General features: G+C 42.0%; 1 protein-coding gene across 6 annotated transcripts in view; it reads left to right on the top strand.

Moving 5' to 3' along the window:
• The window catches only part of LOC102176896 (protein artemis), a 38,652-nt gene continuing 13,132 nt past the window's right edge, over positions 1,643–27,162 (top strand). For 2 of the 6 annotated variants that reach the window (XM_018057134.1, XM_013968515.2), the window contains exons 1-10: positions 1,643–1,839; positions 10,419–10,470; positions 13,005–13,089; positions 15,575–15,634; positions 17,317–17,372; positions 18,570–18,671; positions 19,070–19,142; positions 19,288–19,428; positions 19,785–19,886; positions 22,997–23,098. In XM_018057134.1, coding sequence (XP_017912623.1) covers positions 1,731–1,839; positions 10,419–10,470; positions 13,005–13,089; positions 15,575–15,634; positions 17,317–17,372; positions 18,570–18,671; positions 19,070–19,142; positions 19,288–19,428; positions 19,785–19,886; positions 22,997–23,098 — 882 coding nt within the window. In that variant the 5' untranslated portion in view covers positions 1,643–1,730. The remainder of the gene's footprint in view (positions 1,840–10,418; positions 10,471–13,004; positions 13,090–15,574; positions 15,635–17,316; positions 17,373–18,569; positions 18,672–19,069; positions 19,143–19,287; positions 19,429–19,784; positions 19,887–22,996; positions 23,099–27,162) is intronic. The other 4 variants (XM_005687962.3, XM_018057135.1, XM_018057137.1 and 1 more) reach the window with 4 other exon arrangements.

Raw genomic sequence — 27,162 nt, 5'->3', positions numbered from 1 at the left:
TCAGAAGTAGACACACAGGATTCTGCAGATATCAGCCTCAGTGTAAGATCTGGTTTTAGGTATAGACAGCCTAGCCACAGTGTCACTCTCTTTTATCCTATGACAAGCCATCTCATACCAAATCAAATGTGTTGGCAATATATACTAGCAGAGTATTTTACTCAGAGTAGCGACAATGGTGTGTACTCCTCCCCACTCCTTTCCCCTTTCTCTTCTTACTGTTCTTCTCCTCCTCCTCCTCCTCAGCACATCATCAGAATCTGTATTTGAATAGAACTGACTGCCAGGGCTGCAGGAATATGCTAATATTCCCTGAGGGTGACATTCTGACTCTTGATTTCCCTGGTTAGAACGAATTGTTGCTGGAATTATTCCTACATTACCTTGTGTCTCTGTGGAAGCATTTATTTACCATGTTCTGCAAAGGTCTATCTCCAAATTGATTGAAAGTGACTTGTAGGCACATCTTAGTCATCTCTGTCATCATGGCAGGGCTTGTACAGTGCTAGCACAAAGTAGTACTTTGCACAATGCTAAGCACAACTCACAGGTGTTGGAGTTGTGATTAAAATAATACTGTGCTGTCTAAGGAGACTTGCTACAAAGGGGGTGCAGATAATGCTATTGTGACTATTTGGTGAATGTTAATATTTTCACAAGACTTCTCCAATGGCTCAGCGATAAAGAATCCACCTGCAGTGCAGAAGACAAAAGTCATGGGTTCCATCCCTGGTTCAGGAAGATCCCCTGGAGGAGGAAATGGCAACCCACTCCAGTATTCTTGCCTGGAGAATCCCATAGACAGAGGGGCCTGGTGGGCAACAGTCCATAGAGTTACGAAGAGTCGGACACGACTGAGCATGTAGGCCCACACAATACTTTAGCAAACCTTTCCATAAAGTTGCTTTGATGTTTAAAAACTTCCGACCTTTCATCTATCACCCTACCATTTTTTTCTTTTATACATGTTGCTAACTTCCAGAAAACAATAACAACAATAAAACATCTCAGAAGAGTTGGATGTTGGGGAGGCTAGCAGCTAAACTCTCCCTGGGATCTTTACTTATCTACCCTAAGATCATGCATCTGAGCTTGATTGTCAGAGATTGTGTATTTTACTCAGTTTGTAGATTATAAATGGAAACTGAGACTAATAGTTTTCGAATATACCACAAGACTGATACAATTTTCTCACACAATCTTCACGATTATCCCATAAAGAAGACACTGGGAAGGGAAAGAAGAGAAGCCAAAGCAAGCTTTCAGGAACACAGTGGACAAGAAGGAAGCAGAATGCAGTCCGATTTCAAAGCCAAGCTCCGCATCTCGCTTCGCATCCTTGGATGTAGTCGCCTGCTCTGGACGTTGTCTCCCTTCGCATTCTTGTTCCTGCACAGACCCAGGCAACTCTTCAAAAGCGACGATGTGTTGTGCCAAGGTATCCGGGAGGAGGCCCACTGCTCGCGTTACAGCCTAGATTCCACCCAGCCTCTCAGCTGTGAACGCAGAGCAGGTGGTTGGTTTCAACCCGCAGGTGACTGGAGGCCGGAAATGACAGGAAGCTCGTTGGCACCGCCCACCCCGGAAGCGGAGCTGCTCTGATTGGACGTTGCTGCGCCAGGCCGGCCAATGGCGAGGCGGTGGCAAGTTCCCGGAAGTAGCGGCACGGCCGGCTGGGGCTTCCGCGGCTCACTCGCTAGGCGATTAGTCCGCTAAGGTTGACCGACGCTATGAGCTCCTTCGAGGGTCAGATGGCAGAGTATCCAACCATCTCCATAGACCGCTTCGACAGGGAGAACCTGAGGGCCCGTGCCTACTTCCTGTCCCACTGCCACAAAGGTGAGTGAGCGCAGCGCGTCGCCTCCTCCCGGGGACCCGGGCTGCGTGGGATCGGGCCTCTAGAGGAGGTCACCCATGTCTGGAGAGAGGGAAGGCGAGGGTCTTGCAGGAGGAAGTGCAGGCTTTGGGAAGCCATGCGAGAAACTAGCTTGGACCTTGTCCCAGCCGGGCTCTTCAGTCTATCCGAGACTTTATCTTCTCATCCCTCATACTGCGGGATAGAACAGCAACCACTGACCCCCGCCACTTTGATCTGCCACAACTGTTCGGTTCTTTTGAAAGCTCTCCCAGTGCCCTATAGTCAGAGGTTGACGGATATTACTTAGTCTTCCCCCACATCCTCGGGATTATGTTATAAAGACAAGTTTAGATGAAATTCAGCCATACAGTTCAGTTTAGTCGCTCAGTCGTGACTGACTCTTTGCGACTCCATGGACCGCAGCACGCCAAGCTTCCCTGTCCATCTCCAACTCCCGGAGTTTGTTCAAACTCATGTCCATCGAGTCGGTGATGCCATCCAACCATCTCATCCGCTGTCGTCCGCTTCTCCTCTTGCCTTCAATCTTTCCCATCATCAGGGTCTTTTCCAAAGAGTCAGTTCTAAGCATCAGATGGCCAAAGTGTTGGTGCCTCAACTTCAGCAACAGTCCTTCCAATGAATACTCAGGACTGATTTCCTTTAGGATGGACTGGTTGGATATCCTTGCAGTCCAAGGGACTCTCAAGAGTCTTCTCCAGCACCACATTGCAGAAGCATCAATTCTTCTGGGCTCAGCTTTCTTTATAGTCCAGCTCTCACATCCATACATGACTACTGGAAAAACCATAGCTTTGACTGGACAGACCTTTCTCGGCAAAGTAATGTCTCTGCTTTTTAACATGCTGTCTAGGTTTGTCATAGCTTTTCTTCTGAGAGAAGCGTCTTGTGCCATACTCCTACACACAGATTAGCAAGCATGCAGGCACTGAAAAGTCCTGTCTGTAAGCTCAACGAAGTGCAAGCTCCCCTCCCTTATAGATGTTCTGTCTAGAGGGGGAATGCAGGTTTCTTTTATAGAGGGCCAGGTCAGGCAACTAGAATACTAATGTTTCACAGCTGGAAGCTGTTAGGAATTAAGCCTGGCATCACCCTCTAAGGACAGTGTCCCAAGGCTAACTGCTCCAGGCAAGGCTGGAGCATCTCTAAAACGTTTTAGCCTATCTCCAGGGCTGGGGTACCTGCTGATTTCACAACCACTTTCCATTTTAACATCTGACATGCTGACTGATAGGTCGCTAACTTTACCTATGAAAACAGGCTCCATATTCATTGTGCTAATTAGCACAGCCTTGGGCATTGACCAGAGATGAAGCTTAACTGGAGCCGTCTGGAAGCTGCCTCTTGAGTGTGGACTTCCAGAGTAACTTAAGTAGGATCCCCAACCCCTATTTTGAGGAGTGACTCAGATACTTATTCATGTACAAATCACACCGTGTGATATTAAAGTAAACTGCAAATACCAAAACTTGGCCCTCGTCGTGTGGTTGGTGTGAAGACCAGCTGTTGTTTTGTGTGTGGAATCAGTCACTTTAAGGTGTAAATTGATGAAATTTCTGCTTTGGGGAAATGCCTCTGCTTTCCAGCTCTCAGCTCTTTTTCCCCCTCTCTTTAATGAGAAAAGTCTGGACCTCCTTTCCTGATTCACTGAAGAGCATAGGAGCCTCTGTACAGTCTTTCTGCGACTTGATATCATTTTTGTTTTTGTCTTGTTTTTCATTGGGAATTCACTGCTGGGTGAGAATATTTTTACCTTTTCTGTTGAGTCTCCACGGGAGGTGTCTGAACTCACATGTGGTGGCCACAATGAAAGAATGGATTCAGGGCTTGGCCTTCATATTTTGCAGTAGCGAATTGGAGAAAGAGTTCATATTCATCAAAAGGAATTTGTATGTTTGCTTGTTTTTGTATTTATATGTGTATTTATATTTTTACTTATTTTTTTAAATTGAGGAATAGTTGTGAAATCATCATCATTAGTTTGTACATTAACGAAGACTCTCCTGTCCAGCACTTTATAATAACTTTTCCTATTCTCTGATCCCACATGGGTCTGTTTTCCCAATAAGGATGTAGACTCATCAAGGGAAAGAACTCTCCTTCTACTTTCTGAGGTTTGCCACATTGCCCACTGGTGGTTTATAACCATTTTGGGAAACAGGTTTCTTTGGATGTGTTATGGAGTGACTTGTACACCGCCCCCGCCCCCCCGGCCAAAATCCAAATTCAGATACTGAGTCCCTAACTCCCAGTGTGGCTGCATTTGGAGAAGGGACTTTTAGGAAGTGATTAAGGTTAACTCCAATGTTCTGGAAAATTCCATGGACAGAGGAGCCTGGTGAGCTACACTGAATGGGGTCGCAAAGAGTCGGACACAAATGAGTAACTAACACCTGAAGGTTAAATGAGATTGTAAGGGTGAGGTTCTAATTTGATAGGATTGGTGGCCTTAGAAGAAAAGGGGGAGAGCTCGCTCCCTCCATATGCACAATGAGGAAAGGTGTGAGCACATAGCAAGAACATGGCTGTTTGTAAGGCAGGAGGAGAGGCATCCCCAGAAACCAGTCTCGTCACCTTAATCTTGAACTGTAGCTTCCAGAAGTGTTAGAAATGCATTTCTGCTTAATGCAGACTCTGATATTTTGTTATTGCAGCCTGAGCTGAGTGACACAGGATGTCTGACAAGATCTATGGCCTCTTGTTAACACATGTACATACACTGTTAGCATCACATCTTGATGAAAGTTAAGGTGGGCCATGGATCTGCTTGACGCTTGTTTATGGCCCATCTGGAATCCAATGCTGTGCTCAGGGCAGACCTGACTAAGCACCAGTGAGGCCTGGAGGACAAGAGGGGACCCATGGCCTTCTGAGAGTGGCCCAGAGGTGGGGAGGACCCCTTCTGGAGACAACTTAAGATGATTTATTTTGGTCAAGGAAAACAAAAAAGGCCCTGGAAAAGAGACTCTGGGTGCAGTCCTTGTTGTTGTTGAGTCTCTCAGTTGTGTCCAGCTGTTGTGACCCCATGGACTGTAGCCTCCCAGGCTCCTCTGTCCATAGGCTTTCCTAGGCAAGAACACTGGAGTGGGTTGCCATTTCCTCCTCCAGGGAATCTTCCTGACTCAGGGGTCAAACCTGGGTCTCCTGCACTGCATGCAGATGTTTTACCACTGAGCCACTAGCATCACAAAGTAAGCTCATCCAGGTTCCCTTGACTGCCCGTGAGGAAGGAGCATGGGGTGGTGGGCTGGACTGTCTTGATGGAACAGGGTGCTGCCCACTGAATTGGTTTGGGAACATGGAGCAGAGTCCTGAGTCAGCCTTCTATTTGTCATGACTCAAACAGTTTAGAAACTACATAACAGGGAGTCCTGCTCTGGGATGTGCTCATTGTCCTGAAAAGCCTGGACCAGCAGTGACGTGAGGAGATGACCCTCTGAGGGGGCAGGTGGACTGTCCTGTAGAGGCATGTGTTTGGTCAGCGTCGGCCACATGAGGTGTGGGGATGGCCTTATTTTCATTAGTTTAAGGATCATTACATACAAATTTGAGGGTGTGTGTGTTGGTAGTTCGGTTGCTCTGTTGTGTCTGACTCCTTGCAATCCCATGGACTGCATCATGCCAGGCTTCCCTGTCTATCACCAACTCCCAGAGCTTATTCAAACTCATGTCCATCGAGTTGGTGATGCCATCCAACCATCTTATCCTCTGCCGTCCCCTTCTCCTGCTGCCTTCAATCTTTCCCAGCATCAGGGTCTTTTCCAATGAGTCAGTTCTTCGCATCGGGTGACTAAAGTAGTGGAGCTTCAGCTTCAGCATCAGTCCTTCCAATGAATATTCGGAACTGATTTCCTTTAGGAGGGACTGGTTGGATCTCCTTGCTGTCCAAGGGACTCTCAAGAGTCTTCTCCAACACCAAAGCATCAATTCTTTGGCGCTCAGCTTTCTTTATAGTCTAGCTCTCACATCCATACATGACTACTGGAAAAACCATAGCTTTGACTGGACAGACCTTTGTCAACAAAGTAATGTCTCTGCTTTTTAATATGCTGTCTAGGTTGGTCATAACTTTCTTCTAAGGAGCAAGTGTCTTTTAATTTCATGGTTGCAGTCACCATCTGCAGTGATTTTGGAGCCCAGGAAAATAAAGTCTGTTATTGTTTCCAGTTTCCCCATCTATTTGCCATGGAATGATGGGACTGGGTGCCATGATCTTAGTTTTTTGAATGTTGAGCTTTAAGCCAACTTTTTCACTTTTTCTTCTTTCACTTTTATCAAGAGACTCTTTAGTTCTTTGCTTTCTGCCATAAGGATGGTATCATCTGCATATCTGAGGTTATTGATATTTCTCCCAGCAATCTTGATTCCAGCTTGTGCTTCATCCAGCCTGGCATTTTGCATGATGTACTCTGCATATAAGTTAAATAAGCAGGGTGACAATATACAGCATTGATGTACTCCTTTACCAATTTGGAACCAGTCTGTTGTTCCATGTCCAGTTCTAACTGTTGCTTCTTGACCTACATACAGATTTCTTAGGAGGCAGGTAAGATGGTCTCGTATTCCCATCTCTTTAAGAATTTTCCAGTTCATTGTGATCCACACAGTCAAAGGCTTTGGCATAGTCAATAAAGCAGAAGTAGATGTTTTTCTGGAATTCTCTTGCCTTTTTGATCATCCAACAGATGTTGGCAATTTGATCTCTGGTTCCTCTGCCTTTTCTAAACCCAGCTTGAACATCTGGAAGTTCACGGTTCATGTACTGTTGAAGCCTGGCTTGGAGAATTTTGAGCAATACTTTGCTAGCATGTGAGATGAGTGCAATTGTGGGGTAGTTTGAACATCCTTTGGCATTGTCCTTCTTTGGAATTGGAATGAAAACTGACCTTTTCTAGTGTTGGTAGTGAATAGGGTAATTAGATATTTTTCTTGTGGGTTATGCCACGCTATTTAACATTGTCTCCCCAACAACCAAGCTTGACTATCTTTGCTCTCATCAGGGGTGGTAATGGGCAGTGTTTACATAAATTCAAATGAAAGTCAATTTTGGTAAATGATTTGAGGAGGGAATGACTTTCAAAATAACCAAGTTAGTTATAGTTTTAAGTAAAATTAATTTCCAGCAGCATTTGTGTGTTAACCTTAAAAGAGCTGAAAAAAAGTTATATAGAGAGAATACTTTTGTTTTAATTAGCTTTAAACTTACTAAACTTATCAGCTTTTAGAAAACTTATAATGAAGATTGTTAATTTGTGGTTAGACAGCAATTTCATGGCTGAAAATGTCCTTCGTGCATATAAACCACAGTTTTCTTTATCCATTCATCCATTGATGGACACTTAAGTTGTTCCCATGTCTTGGGTGTTGTAAATAACAGTGCAATGAACCTGGGGTGCAGATATCTTTCTTCAGATAAATACACAGATTTGGAACTGCCAGATCATATGATAGTTCTGTATTTTAATTTTTTGAGGAAATTCCATATTGTTTTCTATAAAATAGGCTGCACTAATTTACATTCCCACCAACAGTGCACAAGGGTCCCCATTTCTCTACATCCTTTTCAACATTTGTTATTTTTCTTTTTGATAATAACCGTTCTAATGGGTATGAGGTAATATCTTATACTGGGTTTGATTTACATTTCACTGTGGTTAGTGATGTAGAGCATCATTTGATGTGCCTGTTGGCCATCTGTATGTCTTGGGGAAAATGTATATTTAAATCTGCCCATTAAAAAAATCACTTTGTATTGATCATTTGTTTATTTTTGCTTTTGGTGTCGGATTAAAAAAATCATCCGCAAGACCCATATCAAGTAGCTTACTGCCTGTGTTTTCATCTAGAAATTTTATGGTTTCAGATCTTACATTCAAGTCTTTAATCTGTTTTGAGTCAATTCTTATGTATAGTATAAGACAGTGGTTAGTTTTCATTCTGAGCTTAGCAACAAAGACTCAGCACAGCCAAAAATAAAAAAGTAAAGATTATATATAAATATAAACAACTATGGATTTGGGAGTAGTCTTAAATTTTGAGGCGGGCATGGTAACCCACTCCAGTATTCTTGCCTGGAGAATTACATGGACAGGGAAGCATGGCTGGCTACAGTCCATGGGGTCACAGAGAGTCAGACACAACTGAGTGACTAACATTTTCACTTTTTATCATAAATTGACACTATATATGTGGGTTTATTTCTGGGCTTATTATTCTGTTTTGTTGATCTATCTATGTGTTTTTATGCCAGTACCATACTGTTTTAACTACTATAGCTTTGAAATACATTTTGTAATCAGAAAACATGTCTCCAGTTTTGTTCTTTTTCAAGACTACTTTGGCTATCTGGAGTCTTTTGTGGTTCTATACAAATTTTATGATTATTTGCACTTTTTCTATGGATAATGTCAATGGAATTTTGATATTGGTTACATTGAGCCTGTTGATTGTTTTGTGTGGTATGGACAATTCAACAATTTAACAATACTGATTCTTTCAGTCTATGAACATGAAATAGCTTTCTACTTATTTGTGTCATCTTCAATTTATTTTATTAATGTCTTATAATTTTAAATATACAAGCCTTCATTTCCTTGGTTAAGTTTATTCCTAGGCATTTTATTCTTTTTGATGTAGTTGTGAATGTTTGCTGAGAGCTTGTTACATATGGCTTTATTATATTAAGGTATGTTCTATCTGTACCTGATTTATTGAGATTTTTTTATCATAAATGTATATTGAGTTTTGTCCAGTGCTTTTGTGCATCTGTTGAGATGATTATATGATTTTTATCCTCCATTTTGTTAATGAGATTATCACATTGATTGATTTGTGGATGTTGAACCCAGTTTGTATCCCTGGAATAAATCCACTTAACCATGGTGTATGATCCTTTTAATATATTGTTGAATTCTGTTTGCTAATATTTTGTTGAGGATTTTTTATTCTATGTACATCAGGGATATTGGGCTGTATCTTCTTTTTTGTGTGTGGTATCCTTTTCTGGTTTTGGTATCAGGGTAATACTAGCTTCATAAAATGAGTTCTTTGAATGTTTGTAGAATTCAGCAGCAAAGTCATCAGGTCTGGGACTTTCGTTTGTTGGATTTTTTAAAAATTACTGATATTAGAAAGGATATTTAATATCCTTACTAGTAATCAGTCTGCTCAGATTTTCTGTTTCATCGTGATTCAGTCCTTCTAGGTTGTATGTTTCTAAGAATTTATCAGTTTCTTCTAGGCCGTCCACTTTGTTGGTGTATAACTGTTCATAGTAGTCTCTTACTCTTTCTTTTCTGTGGCAACAGTTGTAATAACTCTTCTTTTATTTCTGATTTTATTTATTTGAGTCCTATGTGTATCTTTCTTTTTTATTGGTGAGTCTAGCAAAGACTTGCCAATTTTGTTTATCTTTTTAAAGAACCAGCTGTTAGTTTCATTGATTTTTCTCTGTTGCCTTTTTAGCCTCTATTTCTTTGTTTTTCTAATTTTTGTTACTTCCTTCCTTCTAATAGTTTTGGGCTTTGTTATTTTCCTAGTTCCTTGAAGTGTAAAATGAGGTTGATTTTTCTTATTTCTTGAGGTAGAAATTTATCACTTGCACTTCCCCCTTAGAACTGTTTTTGTGCATCCCACATATTTTGGTATGTTTTATTTCCATTTTCATTCGTTTCAAGGTATTTTTGAAGTTCTCTTTTGATTTCTTCTTTGGCCCATTGGTTGTTCAGTAGTGTGTTGTTTAATCTGCATATATTTGTGAATTTTCCAGTTTTCTTGTAATTAATTTTTTTCTAGTTTTATACCATTGTAGTTGGAAAAGATGCTTGATATGATTTTAATCTTCTTAAATATATTGAGACTCATTTTGTGGCCTAATATGTGTATGTCTTGGACAGTGTTCCTGTGCATTTGAGAAGAATGTGTGTTCTATTGCTTTTGCATGGAACGTTCTGTATATATTTGTGAAGTTCATCTGCTCTAATGTTTGTTTAAGTCCAGTGTCTATTTATTGATTTTCAACCGAGCAGTCACAGTTGGCTGAAAAGTTAATTCTTATTCTGGCCTAAGCCTGAATGGTTTCCTCAAGGATTCCATGGAAGCAAACTTGAATTTCCAGATGGACTAACTTAGTGACTGGAATTGAAGGGGTTAGAGAGAGCATGGTCCGAAGATGGTTGTATTGAAATAAAAGAGAGTAGAGGAAAATGATGGAAGCAGTTCCAAATGAGACCCTGGTCATGCATTCTTCTGTGGCTACAAGTGATTTAGACTCTGCCCTAAGATACAGAGGCTCATTCTCCTTTTAAAGGGCTTCTGTTGGCTCAGAGATGGTCCGCTTTGGTGGTTCCTGCCCTATTTTCAGTGGATTCTTCACTTGCAGAAGCAAGAGCTCTTACAAATCAATGCTCTTATAAAAGTGAAACTCTCGTTTATTTTCTCTTAAAAGGAAATCTATAAACAACAGACAACTCAGTTTCCCTGGGTCAAGGAATTCTCTGAAAAAATAATGTATTTATGATATCTGATTCTTTTATGTTTTCAGATCATATGAAAGGATTAAGAGCCCCGAGCTTGAAAAGAAGGTTGGAATGCAGGTAATTTTTTCTTGCTATTTATTTGTGTGTGCTTTTTTAAGTAAAAATTTTAATTGAGCTGTAACATCTACATAGGAAAGTACTTACATCGTAAGGAAACAGTCTGATGAACTTTCACAAGTAAACACATGTGTAGCTTCTGCGCAGGGTGAGAAGCAGAATAGCAATCACCTGGTACAGAACTCTGCGCCTCCCCACTCAGTCTTCCCCACTCGCAGATAACCTGTCTTCTGGCTTCTGTCGTCATTGTTTAGCTTTTGGTTGTGAAATCAATTCTGTTTTATAGATGAGAAAACTGAGGAACCAGAGGGATTAGATTACTTGCCCAAGGTCACACAGCTAGTAATGTGGCAGGACCAGGATTCCCACCAGGTCTGTTTGATTTTAGAGCTGGTATATTAGTTATCTATTGCTGTGTAACAAACTACCCACAAGCTCAGTGGCTTAAAATAACCCTAATCATGTATTCTGTCTATATTCTGTTTCTGAGGGTCAGGAGCTCTGACAGGGCATAGTGGGGATGGCTGGTTTCTGCCTGACTAGGTATTATATGGGGCTGACGTTACGTAGTGGAGGCTTATTCATTCAATGTCTGACACCTGGGTTAGGCAGTCGGGGCCCTTTACCCAAAGGGCCTCTAAAAATATCTCCACCTGTAAAAATATCTCTTCAGCATAGTGGTTTCAGGATAGCTGGAGTTTTTAAAGGGAAAAAAAAAGTGTACGTCCCAGATGAGAGCTGTGTTAGTTGCTCAGTTGTGTCCAACTCAATTTTGCGACCCCATGGACATAGCCCACCACGTTCCTCTGCCCTTGGGATTCTCTAGTCAAGAATACTTCAGTGGGTTGCCAATTCCTTCTCCAAGGTATCAGTCCACCCAGGGACTGAACCTAGGTCTCTTGCATTGAAGGCGAATTCTTGACCATCTGGCCACCAGAGACCTATAAAAGAGAGCTAGCGGCAGCCATATTGTCCAGAGATCTAGACACGGAAGCCCTACAGTATTACTTCCATCACATTCTGTTGGTTCAGGTTCAAGGGGAGGTCAACACAGACCCCTTCTGTCAATGGAAATTCCATGACCATTTTGTTAAGAGGACCGTGTGTGGTTGGGGGGAATATATGGTTAACATGGCCATCTTTGGAAAGTATGATCTGCCATAGACTGCATTCCTAACCTCTAAATTGGAGTGTCCGGACTCTTTGCAACCCCATGGACTAATACAGTCCATGGAATTCTCCAGAGCCAGAATACTGGAGAGGGTAGCCTTTCCCTTCTCCAGCAGATCTTCCCAACCCGGGAATTGAATCGGGGTCTCCTGCATTGAAGGCTGATTCCTTATGGCAGAAAGCAAAGAAGAACTAAAGAGCCTCTTGATGAAAGTGCAAGAAGAGAGGGAAAAGTTGGCTTACAACTCAACATTCAGAAAACTAAGATCATGGCATCTGGTCCATGGCAAACAGATGAGGAAACAATGGAAACAGTGACAGACTTTATTTTTTTGGACTCCAAAATCACTGCAGATAGTGACTGCAGGCATGAAATTAAAAGACGCTTGCTCCTTGGAAGAGAAGTTACGACCAACCTAGCATATTAAACCTCAGCATATTAAAAAGCAGAGATAGTACTTTGCCAACAAAGGTCCGTCTAGTCAAAGCTATGGTTTTTCCAGTAGTCATGTATGGATGTGAGAGTTGGACTATAAAGAAAGCTGAGCGCCGAAGAATTGATGCTTTTGAACTGTGGTGTTGGAGAAGACTCTTGAGAGTCCCTTGGACAGCATGGAGATCCAAACAGTCCATCCTAGGGCAAGTCAGTCCTGAATATTCATTAGAAGGGCTGATGTTGAAGTTGAAACTCCAATACTTTGGCCACCTGATGTGAAGAAAGACCCTGATGCTGAGAAAGATTGAAGGCGGGAGGAGAAGGGGATGACAGAGAATGAGATGGTTGGATGGCATCACCGACTCGATGGACATGAGTTTGAGTAAACTCCAGGAGTTGGTGATGGACAGGGAAGCCTGGCATGCTGCAGTCTGTGGGGTTGCAAAGAGTCGGACACGACTGAGCAACTGAACTGAACTGAAACTGGCGTGTTGAAGTTTTAATGTTTGTCATGAAATTGATTTCTGCCAACTAAAAACATAAATGGAATAGATTTATATGAAGTACAAGGCATATGTCTTCTGTCCCCTTGCACCTTCTGCAGAGGTAGTTTACCCACGTTATCTCTCCAGACACAGCTGATCCTGTAAAATGCATGTCTTGAGAATGGTGAGGACCAGCGTTTGAGGAGGTCAGAGGGCCCCATCCAATCTGTCTTCTGCTTCTTCTCTGTTGCTTTACACCATCATGGGACTGAAGTGGTTGGACTCTTGGGTGCTGGGAACAATTCTAATACATTTGTGTCAGCACAGTTTCTGATTTATTTGAGACAACTGACACACATTGAAACATATTTCCTAGTCACCCAGATGGCGGCTCATTTTGAATTGCACGCAAATGACTTTTTTCTTTTGTCTTTTTTCCCCAGCTTGAAGGTTTGCTTATACTGTTCACCTGTTACTAAAGAGTTGTTGTTAACAAGCCCGAAGTACAGGTTTTGGGAGAAACGAATTGTAAGTTTTATTTTTTGAATGACACTAATTCTTTTTTTTAAGTGGGAAATATTTTTCGAGGTGTACTGAACAAAATATTGTCGTTATTCAAAGCCCACTTCCTCACACAATGTATTTATCCACAGTAACCACCATGTCGATATTTATCCTTTGCAATTCATTAGTTTAGAAGAAGTTGACATTTTATTGTTGTTGATTTTTCTTTCTTGTCCCCCAATATGTTGACCTAGATGCTTAGTTTTGTCTAATTTCACAAGCTGTCTTGCTGAGTTGCATTTTAATGCTTTAAAATGTAAATTGTTTATTGACAGAATTAATAAACCTTTTATTTAGATCATGGAATAGATTAGGAAAAATAACATAACTTATGGCTTATCATAAGAAAAATAAACATAACATGATTTATAATAAAGAACTGAAATAAAAGTAGAATGGATAATTTTGAATCTGGCCATATAAAATGGATCTCTCCAACAGAAAGTTAAAGTAGAGGGGAGAAAAACAAAGCATGGTATGAAAATGTGAAGATGGCAGGCAAGGTTATGTTATAGGAGTAATTGCTCTAAATATAAATGGATTTATGTCAACTTTTGATCAGAAGACAAATTCTTGATTTAGGTTAAAAAAAAATAGATCCCCAAGTTTTGGTCTACAAGACATATAGATAACATTAAAGGAAAAGTTCGGGTTGAAGTGGGGTGGGGGTGAAGGGAAAAGATATACTGAACAATTAGAAACTAAAAATGCCAGAGTAGCAACTATTATATCACGCAGAGAGTTGAAGGCAAAAAATATCATTAATTTCAAAGAGTGTGTTTTTACTGTTCAAAGGGACAAGCTCTTAAAAGTATCAAGAAGATGCCACTTTGTGGTTGGGGAACTAAGATCCTACAAACTGCAAAGTGCAGCCAAAAAAGAGTAAAGATATCAACATATATGCAACTAACAAAATAGCTTCAGACCGGATATAACAGTCCCTGATCATTCAGTGACTGATCAGAGAAACAACCGACAATGAGTAGGTAGAATTAGGGGTCATTATATGGATTAAACCATCAATAACTGGGGGAGCTAGCAGAGAGTTCTGAACAAGAGTCTGTTTGACGTCTGACTGCTGGCAACTTTCAGCTCCCATGTCCGCCTTTCCCTTCTGCCCTACCTGTGGGCAAACTGATTTTTTAAAAAGTCTGCACCTTCCTTGGCACCTACATGGCATTCGAAGATGCAAGCCCAGGCCCACCCTGAAACCACAGTAAAAACCAGGACCACTCACTCCCATTTTCTCAGGCCACACAAGCCACTTTGTCCCTGCCTGGGTTCCACCCTACCTACCATAGAAAATAAACTACCACAGAAAATAAAAAGGAAGATGAATAAAAGTAAAAGCTGGCCTGTAGAGAAATAAACTTCTGCCAAGACTGAAAAAACAAAGATGCATATAAAAATAATAAATGATATAAAGGAAAATAACTTAATGAACAGCAGTGCCTTGTTTTGAAAATTAATATAGTATATTTGATGATTTAGATAGAGTGGATAAATACCTGGAAAAAGTAGGAAAATCCCAAACTGAGGCAGGAAAAGGAGGAAAATCCCAAATTGGGGCAAGAAAAGTAGACAACTTGAATAAAGAAGTAGCCATCAAAGACATTAAAGCAGTTTTCAAAGATCTCTTCTTCAAAAAAAGCCCCAGGCCCAGATGGTTTTATCTTGCCTTTTGCCAAATATTCAAAGAACAAATGATCCCTACTGTAGGAGAGAATAAAAAGATAAGCTGCTCAACCTCACTGTCAAATGGACAATGATAATACATGGGACAAAAAGGCCATTTCTATATGAGCACATGTGAACATCCCAATACTGAATCTAACAGTATCAAAAAATTAGTACATCATGAATACTGTGTGTTTAATCCAAAAATATAAGGTTATTTTCACACCTGAACCTGACTGTAGGTATTATGACATCAGTGGACTAAAAAGAAAAATTATCTTCATTTGTCAACTACTTACTGAATGCTTCTCTGTGCTGGTTGCCATTCTATAAAGTGTGGGGATAGCTTCTTGAATCTGTGAATTAGGCCAACACGTCACAGACTGATAGCAGACTGTGTTCTGCAGCAGAAAATCTAAATACAAAGAACATGTGACTACATGTTGTAAAGACTCAAGTTCAATGGGAATGGGAGGGTTGGGGAGGTGAAGGGGGGAAATTGAATTCATAGTAGAAATGCTGTGTCTGAGGATGTACAGGTTTGTAAGGCATCCAATATATACGTATTGCCACATCAACCTCAAGAAAGGTGTAATTTTAACTTTATCATGTTTTCAAGCTGTAAAACTGTTTTTATAGTGAAATCAGAAATTGTTCCGCCGAGAGTCTGTCATATCTCTTAGTTCCCTTTCTGTGTTTAGATGGCAAAGGCATATAAAGTCATGAAAGACTGTGTACAATATGATATATACCTGATGTCTTATTTTAATAGGTATCAATTGAAATTGAAACTCCTACCCAGATATCTCTAGTCGATGAAGCATCAGGCGAGGTAACTAAATATTAAATATTGTATTTCTAAAAATTGTTATTTAGCATTAAATGATTATCTTTCTCCTTGATTTTGAATGTTCATTTAGCCAGAAATAAAATTTATAGTAAGTGAATGAGTTTGTAAGGGAAAAAAAAAAAGTTTGTGATATATTTGTTTTCTACATCTAAGGGACTGAACATGGCTTCTATCCAGTTTTAAGGACAGAATTGCTTCTATTAGTGCCACATGCTAGTTATAGGAGAGCCATAGTAATGGTATGATTACTATGTAGTATGACTGTCACATGTATTAAGTTTATTATAATGTTAGGTATATAGAACAGTGTTTAATGTTTTGCAGCAAATTTATGTATATTGTGATTTTTTTCTGAATCATTTTCTTATTCAAGAAAAAGACATTGTTCAAGTGGATCTCGTTTATTTTTTGGTCCTTAAATTCAGATGCAGGTACTTGTGTGTTGTGCATTCAATTTTTTTTTTTTAATAGGAACTAGGATTGCGGACCCACCATTTATGTATATATTTATTTTTATCTCAAATTATACATCGGGCTGGGAGGTGTTTTCCTGTCTTACAGCAAATACAGTTAACATTTGTTACGTAGCCCAATTAGAACCTGCTTTAAATCTGAAGAGTGTCTTTGGTGGTGTGGCTGTCATGGGACAGGAACGGATTTTTCACATGTTCCTCCCTGGAGGAGATCAAACACTAAACTACTTTTACAGTAACTGTTCTGAGGGAGAGGGAAGGGATGGCCTGAAACCTTCCTGAATGCCATCCTGAGCTCCATTAGCTGGCACTTTTGGGAGATGCTCTCAGTCCCTGGTGGCCTGTGTTAGTGAGTGGCTTTCTCAGAATTGGGTAGCAGGCAGCAGGTGGCCCCCAGTGGTCAGAGTCCTGCTGCCCCACTCTGGTCCTTCTGTTTCTTCTCACACACTGAGGCTTGTGTGTTTGTCTCCAGCTCCAACCAGTGGGAGAGCCTGTTTTAAAGGGGCCTGGGGAATGAACAATGTCACACATAACTGGAGGAGTTACCGTAATGGAGCATAGCTGATTAACAATGTTGTGATGGTTTCAGGTGAACAGCGAAGGGACTCAACCATACATACACATGTATCTATTCTCCCCCAAACCCCCCTCCCACCCAGGCTGCCACATAACATTGAGCAGAGTTCCCTGTGCTATACAGTAGGACCTTGTTGGTTATCCATTTTAAATACAGCGTTGTGTCGATGTCCATCCAAACTCCCTAACTATCCCTTCCCTTCCCCCCATTCTTCCCCACTGGTAACCATAAGTTCATTCTTTAAGTCTCTGAGTCTGCTTCTGTTTTGTAAATAAGTTCATTTTTATCATTTCTTTTTAGATCCTGCATGTAAGGGATGTTATATGATATTTCTTCTCTGCCTGACTTCCCTCACTCAGTATGACAGTCTCTAGGCCCATCACTCCATTTCTTTCTTCCCAAGAGTGCAAGTGCTGTGTTGCGCTGGAACTCTACTTTTAACCATTTGTTTTGTGAATGAGGATTCCACTTGTTTCCGGGATTTGGAGAGTGGGGAAAGGATCAAGATACAGCACGTTCTTGAGAAGTGCTTGTGTACCTTCTACTCAGGAGGGCTTTGTTTAGCTGGGTCCTAATGATAACTTCTATTATTATTTATTTTTCTTTCTTTTTAGAAGGAAGAGATTGTTGTGACTCTTTTACCTGCTGGTCATTGCCCAGGATCAGTTATGTAAGGGGGTTCATCTATTTTGCCCATTTATTTTGTGTTGTTATGTAACACATTTGTAGAAATAAACTTGTAGGGTCTAGGAAATAACATGTACCAGGAGATTTGCTTCTTGTGATGGCAATTCCTTTAACCTTCATTTCCAGGGTTAAACTAGGGGGGACTGGGGCACAAGTCAAGTTTGAAATGGGGCTTTCTTACAATGGAAGACTTCAGTAGCAATCTTTCCATGGACGTTGCATTTTCTCATCATATGGATCTTTTTCTCCATGAGCAGGGGTGATCTCTGTATATGGTCAAAGGTGCTGATGCATTTTAGGGGACATCTCTTGCAAACTCAGTGATATATCCACCATGTTATTTTTTTCCCTCTTTGGGAAGACGTAACAGCTGAGGGTTCAGTGTGGTTTAACATTTTGGGAATTACATCAGCACCGTACCACAGTGGCTGTGTTTGGCAGACAACATGGGCTATGGATTTAATATATATTTGTATTTAGTATATATTTAGTGGGCTTCCCTGGAAGCTTAGCTGGTAAAGAATTCACCTGCAGGGCTTCCCTGGTGGCTCAGTGGTAAAGAATCTGCCTGCCAATGCAGGGGACACAGGTTCGATCCCCTGTCTGGGAAGATCCCACATGCCGCGGGACAGCTAAGCCCATGAGCCACGACTACTGAGCCTGTGCTCTGCAACAAGAGAAGTCACCTCAGTGAGAAGCCCGCAAACTGCAACTAGCGAAAGCCCATGCAGCAAGGAAGACCTAGCACAGACAAAAGCAAATAAATTTTAAAAATTATATATATAAAAAAAAGAATTCACCTGCAATGCAGGAGACCCTGGTTTGATTCCTGGGTCGGGAAGATCCCCTGAATAAGGGATAGGCTACCCATTCCAGTATTCTTGGGCTTCCCTGGTGGCTCAGATGGTAAAGAATCTGCCTGCAATGTGAGAGACCTGGGTTCGATCCCTGAGTTGGGAAGATCCCCTGGAGGAGGGCACGCAACCCACTCTAGTATTCTTGCCTGGAGAATCCCCATGGACAGAGGAGTCTGGAGAGAGCTACAGTCTATGGGGTCGCAAAGAGTCGGACACGACTGAGTGACTAATCACAGCACATATATTTAGTATATGGACTTAGAATAAATGTATTAGAATTTTGTATGAGATTTAGAAGCCACTGAGATCTATTTTTTTCCCAGGTTTTTATTTCAGGGCAACAATGGAACTGTCTTGTACACAGGAGACTTCAGATTGGCTAAAGGAGAAGCTGCCAGAATGGAGCTTCTGCACTCTGGGGGCAGGTACTGGGCTTTGTGGAGTTCTGGAACCTAATGACTGCATTGTTTTAAAGGTTTTATTGTTCGTTTCTCCCCACTAAATACCAGCCTTTGTTTCTGTTAGAAATCTAACTGGATTATAATAATATTTGTAACAGAAAGGCACGTTTTTCCTCTTGAAATGAGGGGATGGTAACATGTCATGTGTTGATCAAGGTGGTAATTACATGAATTGGTCTAAATTCACTGAACCATGTATGCAAGAGCTGTATTATTTCATCATATGGAAATCATTTCCCAACAAAGTTGATACAAGAAAAAATCCAAATGACAGAACAAACTGTAAAATAACTGAAAGTGTAGGCTTCGTATTTTATTTCCCGTGAAATGAGTCACACCCCTTGTTTCAATTTTGTTTTCAGAGTGAAAGACATCCAGAGTGTGTACTTAGACACAACTTTCTGCGACCCAAAATACTATCAAATTCCTAGTCGGGTACGTCTCCCTGGAGCACAGCTGTATTTCTTAAGAGGGCGGTTTGGGGAGTAACAGATGGGATGTTAATTGTTCCTGTTGCCGTGGGTATCTGGGAAGCCCGGGCGTGGAGCAGTGTTAACTGCCTTTGAACCTTCCTGCCCAGGAGGAGTGTCTGCGTGGAATCATGGAGCTGGTCCGAAACTGGATCTCACGGAGCCCCTACCACGTGGTGTGGCTGAACTGCAAGGCTGCCTATGGTTACGAGTATCTCTTCACCAACCTCAGCGAGGAGTTTGGACTCCAGGTACCTGACGACTTTCTTTTCTGTTGCTCTGAGCTTCCATCCTCCCATCTCCTCCTCTCCTCCCCTTCCTCATGCCCACTTCCCAGCATCCCCCAGACTGAAAACCGTAACAGATGGACACAGTCTTTAATTCGTTAATTTATTTTTGGTTGTGCTGGGTCTTCGTTGCTGTGTGGCAAGCTGGGGCTACTCTTCATTGTGATGCATGGGCTTCTCATTACAGAGGTTCCTCTGTCGTGGAGCGCAGGCTCTACGGCATGCAGCCTTCAGTAGTTGTGGCACACGGGCTTAATTGCCCCGTGGCATGTGGGATCTTCTTGGATCAGGGATCAAACACGTGTCTCCTGCATTGGCAGGTGGATTCTTCACCACTGAGCCACCAGGGAAGCCCTGAACACAGCCTTTGTCATCTTTGTTTGCTTCCTCTTGGGAGAATTGACACTGGAAAGAGCTCTTTGGTGAGAAGTCCCCTAAAGGATGTATTTTTTTTCAAAATCGCGGGTCATGAAATTTAGTGTTTGTGGCCAGCAATGAGAATACATTTGAACTAGGAAATATCTGAGGGGGTTGCTTACAGTTAAGAGTAATCACTGTCATGTGAAAATTTACGTCAGGAATCAGACACATGCCTATCTAGACCTTCCTTGAGTTAACCACAGGGCTTTGTCCTGCTAAGTCCATTGCTTATCATTAAGTCAAAAATTCCTTTAATAGCCAAGACCCATTGAACATCATAGCTTAGCCTCATCTACCTGAAATGTGCTCCAAACACAGATTAGCCTACAGTTGGACAAAACCGTCTAACACGAAGCCTATCTACAATGAAGTGTTGGGAGTCTCGTGTAACTTATTGAATGCCGACACACACAACCATTCTGGTTTTCACTTACGGCATTCAGTCAGTGTGTGAGTTGTTCACCCTCGTGATTGCGTGCCTGGCCAGGGGCTGCAGCTCTGCCTCTGCCCAGTATCCCGAGAAAGCAGTATGCCACAAATCACCAGCTTGGGAAAAGATCACAACTCAAAAACGTATTTCTTACTGGAGATCATGGTCGAAAGTGTATGGAGAATACTGTCCTGGGGCACTAAGCCCCTTCCCCTTGAAGGAAACACATCAGGTCAGGCTGGGAGTCAGTCTTCACCTGTCCCTTTCATGGGAGCTGAGTGCTGGGCTTTTGGGAACTCCGGCAGCAAGGTGAGCAGAGTGACTGCTTCTGGCAGTGCCCACGACCCCTGAGAGAAGATGGATTTTTGGTGGTGGCTCTGAACAAAAGAAATGCTGGAACGAGTTGAACGTTTAAATTCTGCTTCATTTGGCATCTTTTATTGATCCTCTGGTTAACAGACTTCTGCCATGAACTTAACACTTATATACAACACAATTTAGTAAAACTAAAAAGGTTTAGTGCTTTACATTTGAAATTTAAACAATTTCTGCTGCTCTCCATAAGCCTTAGGAAGCCTTACTTCCTAAGTCCTTCTTTCCTTAATTTCTTCCTTCCTTAAGTTTTCCTGTCCAAATATTTTTGGCATAAAGCTGCCAATTCTCCACTTTGGGAAAGATTTGCTTTCATTCTGAGATTGTGGTTCCTATGTGTTTTTGGTGTTAAAATGGCCTTTTAAATAAAAATCACAGTAATTATATGTTGTGTGTGTGTGCAAACTTGCGTATTTTAGTCTGCCTTTCCCCCCCTTCATGTCCTTTCTTGGCAAAATATAAAGCTAGCCACCACCTGTCAATCCTGAATTTATTTTGTGAATTTCAGTGGTGTGTGAAATCTATAAGACTGGAAGCTCCAGCTCACAGGCCTGGCAGGGAGAAACCCTGGGCCTAGGAGGTGCCCAGGGATGGTGGAGAGGAGGCAGGTCCTAGGAAGGTGACCCTGGAGTGAGCCCTCTTGCGAAGTCTCTTAATCCCTCTGTAGGGAACAGAAACAACTTTAGAGACAAGGGAGTACAGGGACTTGCCTGGCAGTCCAGTGGTTAAGACTCTGCACTCCCGGTGCAGGGGGCACAGGTTCGATCCCTGGTTGAGGAACTAATATCCTACATGCCTGGTGGAAAAAGAGCACACAGAAAAGGGGGAGAAGAGTGAGGTTTTTTGACAGAAGGATCTGAAAGATGAGATCTGAGGGTTGATTTATAGCAACCTCTTCAAGCACCTTCATTTTGTGAGGATGAAAATTCCCTGTGTCTCTCTGTACATCTCAGAATTCACCTCTTTTTATCTCCTTAGGCCAGAAAAATCCATCTGTTGTTTCTTCTTGTTAGTCATTAGGAAAACAGGCAGCGAGAGGAATAAGGCTAAGTCACAGTCATGCTTGGATTCTTTCCACACCTGTCTGGGTATTTAATTTCCACATTGATTTAACATTAGTCTAATCTGTTTTGTTATTCAGACTTCAAAATTAGAATGCTTTGGGGAGGGTGCCATTTCATTATCCTTGTATCAATTTAGGTACTTGTTGTTTACTCTAAAATACCCAGAAGATTTAAGTAAAACCAACATGTTGGTTTTAACAATTTAAAATGTATTAGCCTTAAAATTCTGAAGGTGGCTGAGCTTTGTTCTGTTTTGCTTTGTTGCGTCTGCCAGAGTCCTCCTTTCACCCAATAAAGAAGAGTGTGGAAAGGGAGGATCTGGGTCTCTGCTTCCTCTTCCTGCTGGCCTCCCCTCCTGCCAGCTGCCAATATGCAGCACGTTGTGTGTGTTTTCGTGAGCAAGTGAGTCCTTTTCTAAACATTTTATTTATTTATTTGTTTATTGGTCATGCCTCACTGCTTGCAGACTCTTGATTCCCTGACCAGGAATTAAACCTGGGCCCTGGCAGTGAAAGCACCAAGTCCTACCCACTAAACCTGCTAGGGAATTCCATAAGCAAGTGACTCGTTTAAAAAAATTATTAAATTATTTATTTAATTTTTGGTTTAACTGGTTCTTCATTGCTGCTCTCAGGATTTCTCTTTTGCAGTTAAGTAGGGTTACCCTTCGTTGCAGTGTGCGGGCTTCTTATTGCAGTGCCTTCTCTTGCTACAGAGCACAGGCTTTAGGCAGGCTTCAGTAGTTGAAGCCCTTGGGCTCAGTTGTTGTGGCACACGGACTTAGCTGGTCCGCTGGATGTGAGATCTTCCTGGATCAGGGATCAAACCCCCTTCCCCTGCATTGGAAGACAGATTCTTATCCACTGTACCACTAGGGAAGTCCAGCAAGTGATTCTTGGTTGTTTTTGTCTGCTGTGTACACTGCAATAAACCCAATATTTAGAATAAAGCATGATGTAGAACAGATGTACAAGAAATACGAATTGAATGACTTGATGGACAGATCCAGTGAAATCCACCAGCCAAGTCCCCACATGTTTCACTGCCACCCACAATGGGCAGTAATGCTGATTGCAGGGCTTGGGATCTCGATGTCCTGGCAGACACTAGCAGGCATTGAGAGAGCTGGAAACTAGGCTTTGAGGAAGAAGGGTTCTTTTCTAACCCCCGCCCAATTTACCCTTGAATACTTTATTTACAGGAATTACAGTTCCAATAACGTGCTTATTTGTGTTGTTTTCCTCAGGTTCACGTGAATAAACTAGACATGTTTCGAAACATGCCTGACATTCTCCACCATCTGACAACAGACCGTGACACTCAGATCCATGCGTGTCGACATCCAAAGGTACGCGGTGAACTCTTACTGTTTGTATGATTCACAGAAACCAGAATTTTAGATTCAGAAGGAACCCCAGAAATCCCATTTTCTAGGCTCTTCAATTTCCAGATGTGAAAAGTGAGGCTGAGATCCCGGTATTTGATCAGGATCATGCAGCGGTACCTCACTATATTCCGTTATCATAAACCTAATTAGTAAACAAACACAGATACTTGTAACTTCTAATGAAATATATGTATACAATTGATATATGTTTATTTGTAATGAATTATGTAACAAACAATTTATTTGTAAGGAAAGTAGTAACATTCAGTTCAGTTCAGTCGCTCAGTCGTGTCCGATTCTTTGCGACCCCATGAATCGCAGCACGCCAGGCCTTCCTGTCCATCACCAACTCCCGGAGTTCACTCAGACTCGCATCCATTGAGTCAGTGATGCCATCCAGCCATCTCATCCTCTGCCATCCCCTTCTCCTCCTGCCCCCAATCCCTCCCAGCATCAGAGTCTTTTCCAATGAGTCAACTCTTCGCATGAGGTGGCCAAAGTACTGGAGTTTCAGCTTTAGCATCATTCCTTCCAAAGAAATCCCAGGGTTGATCTCCTTAAGAATGGACTGGTTGGATCTCCTTGCAGTCCAAGGGACTCTCAAGAGTCTTCTCCAACACCACAGTTCAAAAGCATCAATTCTTCAGCGCTCAGCCTTCTTCACAGTCCAACTCTCACATCCATACATGACTACTGGAAAAACCATAGCCTTGACTAGACGGACCTTAGTCAGCAAAGTAATGTTTCTGCTTTTGAATATACTATCTAGGTTGCTCATAACTTTTCTTCCAAGGAGTAAACGTCTTTTAATTTCATGGCTGCAATCACCATCAGCAGTGATTTTGGAGCCTCAGAAAATAAAGTCTGACACTATTTCCACTGCTTCCCCATCTATTTCCCATGAAGTGATGGGACCCATGATCTTCGTTTTCTGAATGTTGAGCTTTAAGACAACTTTTTCGCTCTCCTCTTTTACTTTCATGAAGAGGCTTCTTAGTTCCTCTTCACTTTCTGCCAAAAGGGTGGTGTCATCTGCATATCTGAGGTTATTGATATTTCTCCTGGCAATCTTAATTCCAGCTTGTGTTTCTTCCAGTCCAGCGTTTCTCATGATGTACTCTGCATATAAGTTAAATAAGCAGGGTGACAATATACAGTGTTGACGTACTCCTTTTCCTATTTGGAACCAGTCTGTTGTTCCATGTCCAGTTCTAACTGTTGCTTCCCGGCCTGCATACAGGTTTCTCAAGAGGCAGGTCAGGTGCTCTGGTATGCCCATCTCTTTCAGAATCTTCCACAGTTTATTGTGATCCACACAGTCAATGGCTTTGGCATAGTCAATAAAGCAGAAATAGATGTTTTTCTGGAACTCTCTTGCTTTTTTGATGATCCATCGGATGTTGGCCATTTGATCTCTGGTTCCTCTGCCTTTTCTAAAACCAGCTTGAACATCAGGAAGTTCACAGTTCACGTATTGCTGAAGCCTGGCTTGGAGAATTTTGAGCATTACTTTACTAGCATGTGAGATGAGTGCAATTGTGCTATAGTTTGAGCATCCTTTGGCATTGCCTTTCTTTGGAATTGGAATGAAAACTGACCTGTGGCCACTGCTGAGTTTTCCAAACTTGCTGGCATATTGAGTGCACTTTCACAGCATCATCTTTCAGGATTTGAAACAGCTCTACTGGAATTCGATCACCTCCACTAGCTTTGTTCGTAGTGATGCTTTCTAAGGCCCACTTGACTTCACATTCCAAGATGTCTGGCTCTAGATGAGTGATCACACCATCGTGATTATCCGGGTCGTGAAGACTTTTTTGTACAGTTCTTCTGTGTATTCTTGCCATCTTTTCTTAATATCTTCTGCTTCTGTTATGTCCATACCATTTCTATCCTTTATTGAGCCCATCTTAGCATGAAATGTTCCCTTGGTATCTTTAATTTTCTTGAAGAGATCTCTAGTCTTTCCCATTCTGTTCTTTTCCTCTATTTCTTTGCATTGATCGCTGAAGAAGGCTTTCTTATCTCTTCTTGCTATTCTTTGGAACTCTGCATTCAGATGCTTGTATCTTTCCTTTTCTCCTTGGCTTTTCACTTCTCTTCTTTGCACAGCTATTTGTAAGGCCTCCCCAGACAGCCATTTTGCTTTTTTGCATTTCTTTTCCATGGGGATGGTCTTGATCCCTGTCTCCTGTACAATGTCATGAACCTCATTCCATAGTTCATCAGGCACTGTGTCTATCAGATCTAGGCCCTTAAATCTATTTCTCACTTCCACTGTATAATCATAAGGGATTTGATTGAGGTCATACCTGAATGGTCTAGCGGTTTTCCCTGCTTTCTTCAATTTAAGTCTGAATTTGGTAATAAGGAGTTCATGATCTGAGCCACAGTCAGCTCCTGGTCTTATTTTTGTTGACTGTATAGAGCTTCTCCATCTTTTGCTGCAGAGAATATCATCAGTCTGATTTCAGTGTTGGCCATCTGGTGATGTCCATGTGTAGAGTCTTCTCTTGTGTTGTTGGAAGAGGGTGTTTGCTATGACCAGTGCATTTTCTTGGCAAAACTCTATTAGTCTTTGCCCTGCTTCATTCCCCATTCCAAGGCCAAATTTGCCTGTTACTCCAGGAGTTTCTTGACTTCCTACTTTTGCATTCCAGTCCCCTATAATGAAAAGGACATCTTTTTGGGGTGTTAGTTCTAAAAGGTCTTGTAGGTCTTCATAGAGCCGTTCAACTTCAGCTTCTTCAGCATTACTGGTTGGGGCATAGACTTGGATTACTGTGATATTGAATGGTTTGCCTTGGAAACGAACAGAGATCATTCTGTCATTTTTGAGATTGCATCCAAGTACTGCATTTTGGACTCTTTTGTTGACCATGATGGCTACTCCATTTCTTCTGAGGGATCCCTGCCCGCAGTAGTAGATATAATGGCCATCTGAGTTAAATCACCCATTCCAGTCCATTTTAATTCGCTGATTCCTAGAATGTCGACGTTCACTCTTGCCATCTCCTGTTTGACCACTTCCAATTTGCCTTGATTTATGGACCTGACATTCCAAGTTCCTATGCAATATTGCTCTTTACAGCATGGGACCTTGCTTCTATCACCAGTCACATCCACAGCTGGGTATTGTTTTTGCTTTGGCTCCATCCCTTCATTCTTTCTGGAGTTATTTCTCCACTGACCTGCAGTAGCATATTGGGCATCTACTGACCTGGGGAGTACCTCTTTCAGTATCCTACCATTTTGCCTTTTCATACTGTTCATGGGGTTCTCAAGGCAAGAATACTGAAGTGGTTTGCCATTCCCTTCTCCAGTGGACCACATTCTGTCAGCTCTCTCCACCATGACCCCCCCGTCTTGGGTTGCCCTGCAGGCATGGTTTAGTTTCATTGAGTTAGACAAGGCTGTGGTCCTAGTGTGATTAGATTGACTAGTTTTCTGTGAGTATGGTTTCAGTGTGTCTGCCCTCTGATGTCCTCTTGCATCACCTACCATCTTACTTGGGTTTCTCTTACCTTGGGCGTGGGGTATCTCTTCACGGCTGCTCCAGCAAAGCACAGCCGCTGCTCCTTACCTTGGATGAGGGGTATGTCTTCCCGCCACCCTTCCTGACCTTCAGCATGGGATGGCTCCTCTAGGCCCTCCTGTGCCCGCACAGCCTCCACTCCTTGGGCGTGGGGTTGCCCCTCCCGGCCGCCGCCCTGGCCTCGGGTCTGGGCCGTCGCCCTTGACCTCGCACGTAGGGTAGCTCCTCTTGGCCATCGCCCTTGGCCTCGGACACGGGGTAGCTCCTCCCAGCCGCTGTTCCATTACAGCTTATAATTTAAAATTTAACAAAATGTGATCACCATCCATTGTGGCTTACTTTGAAACCCGTGACACATGCACATTTATAAACTTTATATTTTTCCTATTTGAAGTGAATATCTAAATATAACTTTGCCTTTTTAAAAAAAATTTTTTTGGCCACACCACACGGTATACAGGATCTTAGTTCCCCAACCTGGGATCAAACC

The sequence above is a fragment of the Capra hircus genome, chromosome 13 (genome assembly GCF_001704415.2).
Source record: "Capra hircus breed San Clemente chromosome 13, ASM170441v1, whole genome shotgun sequence".
Taxonomy (NCBI): Eukaryota; Metazoa; Chordata; class Mammalia; order Artiodactyla; family Bovidae; genus Capra; species Capra hircus.
This window is presented reverse-complemented; position numbering and strand designations above follow the sequence as displayed.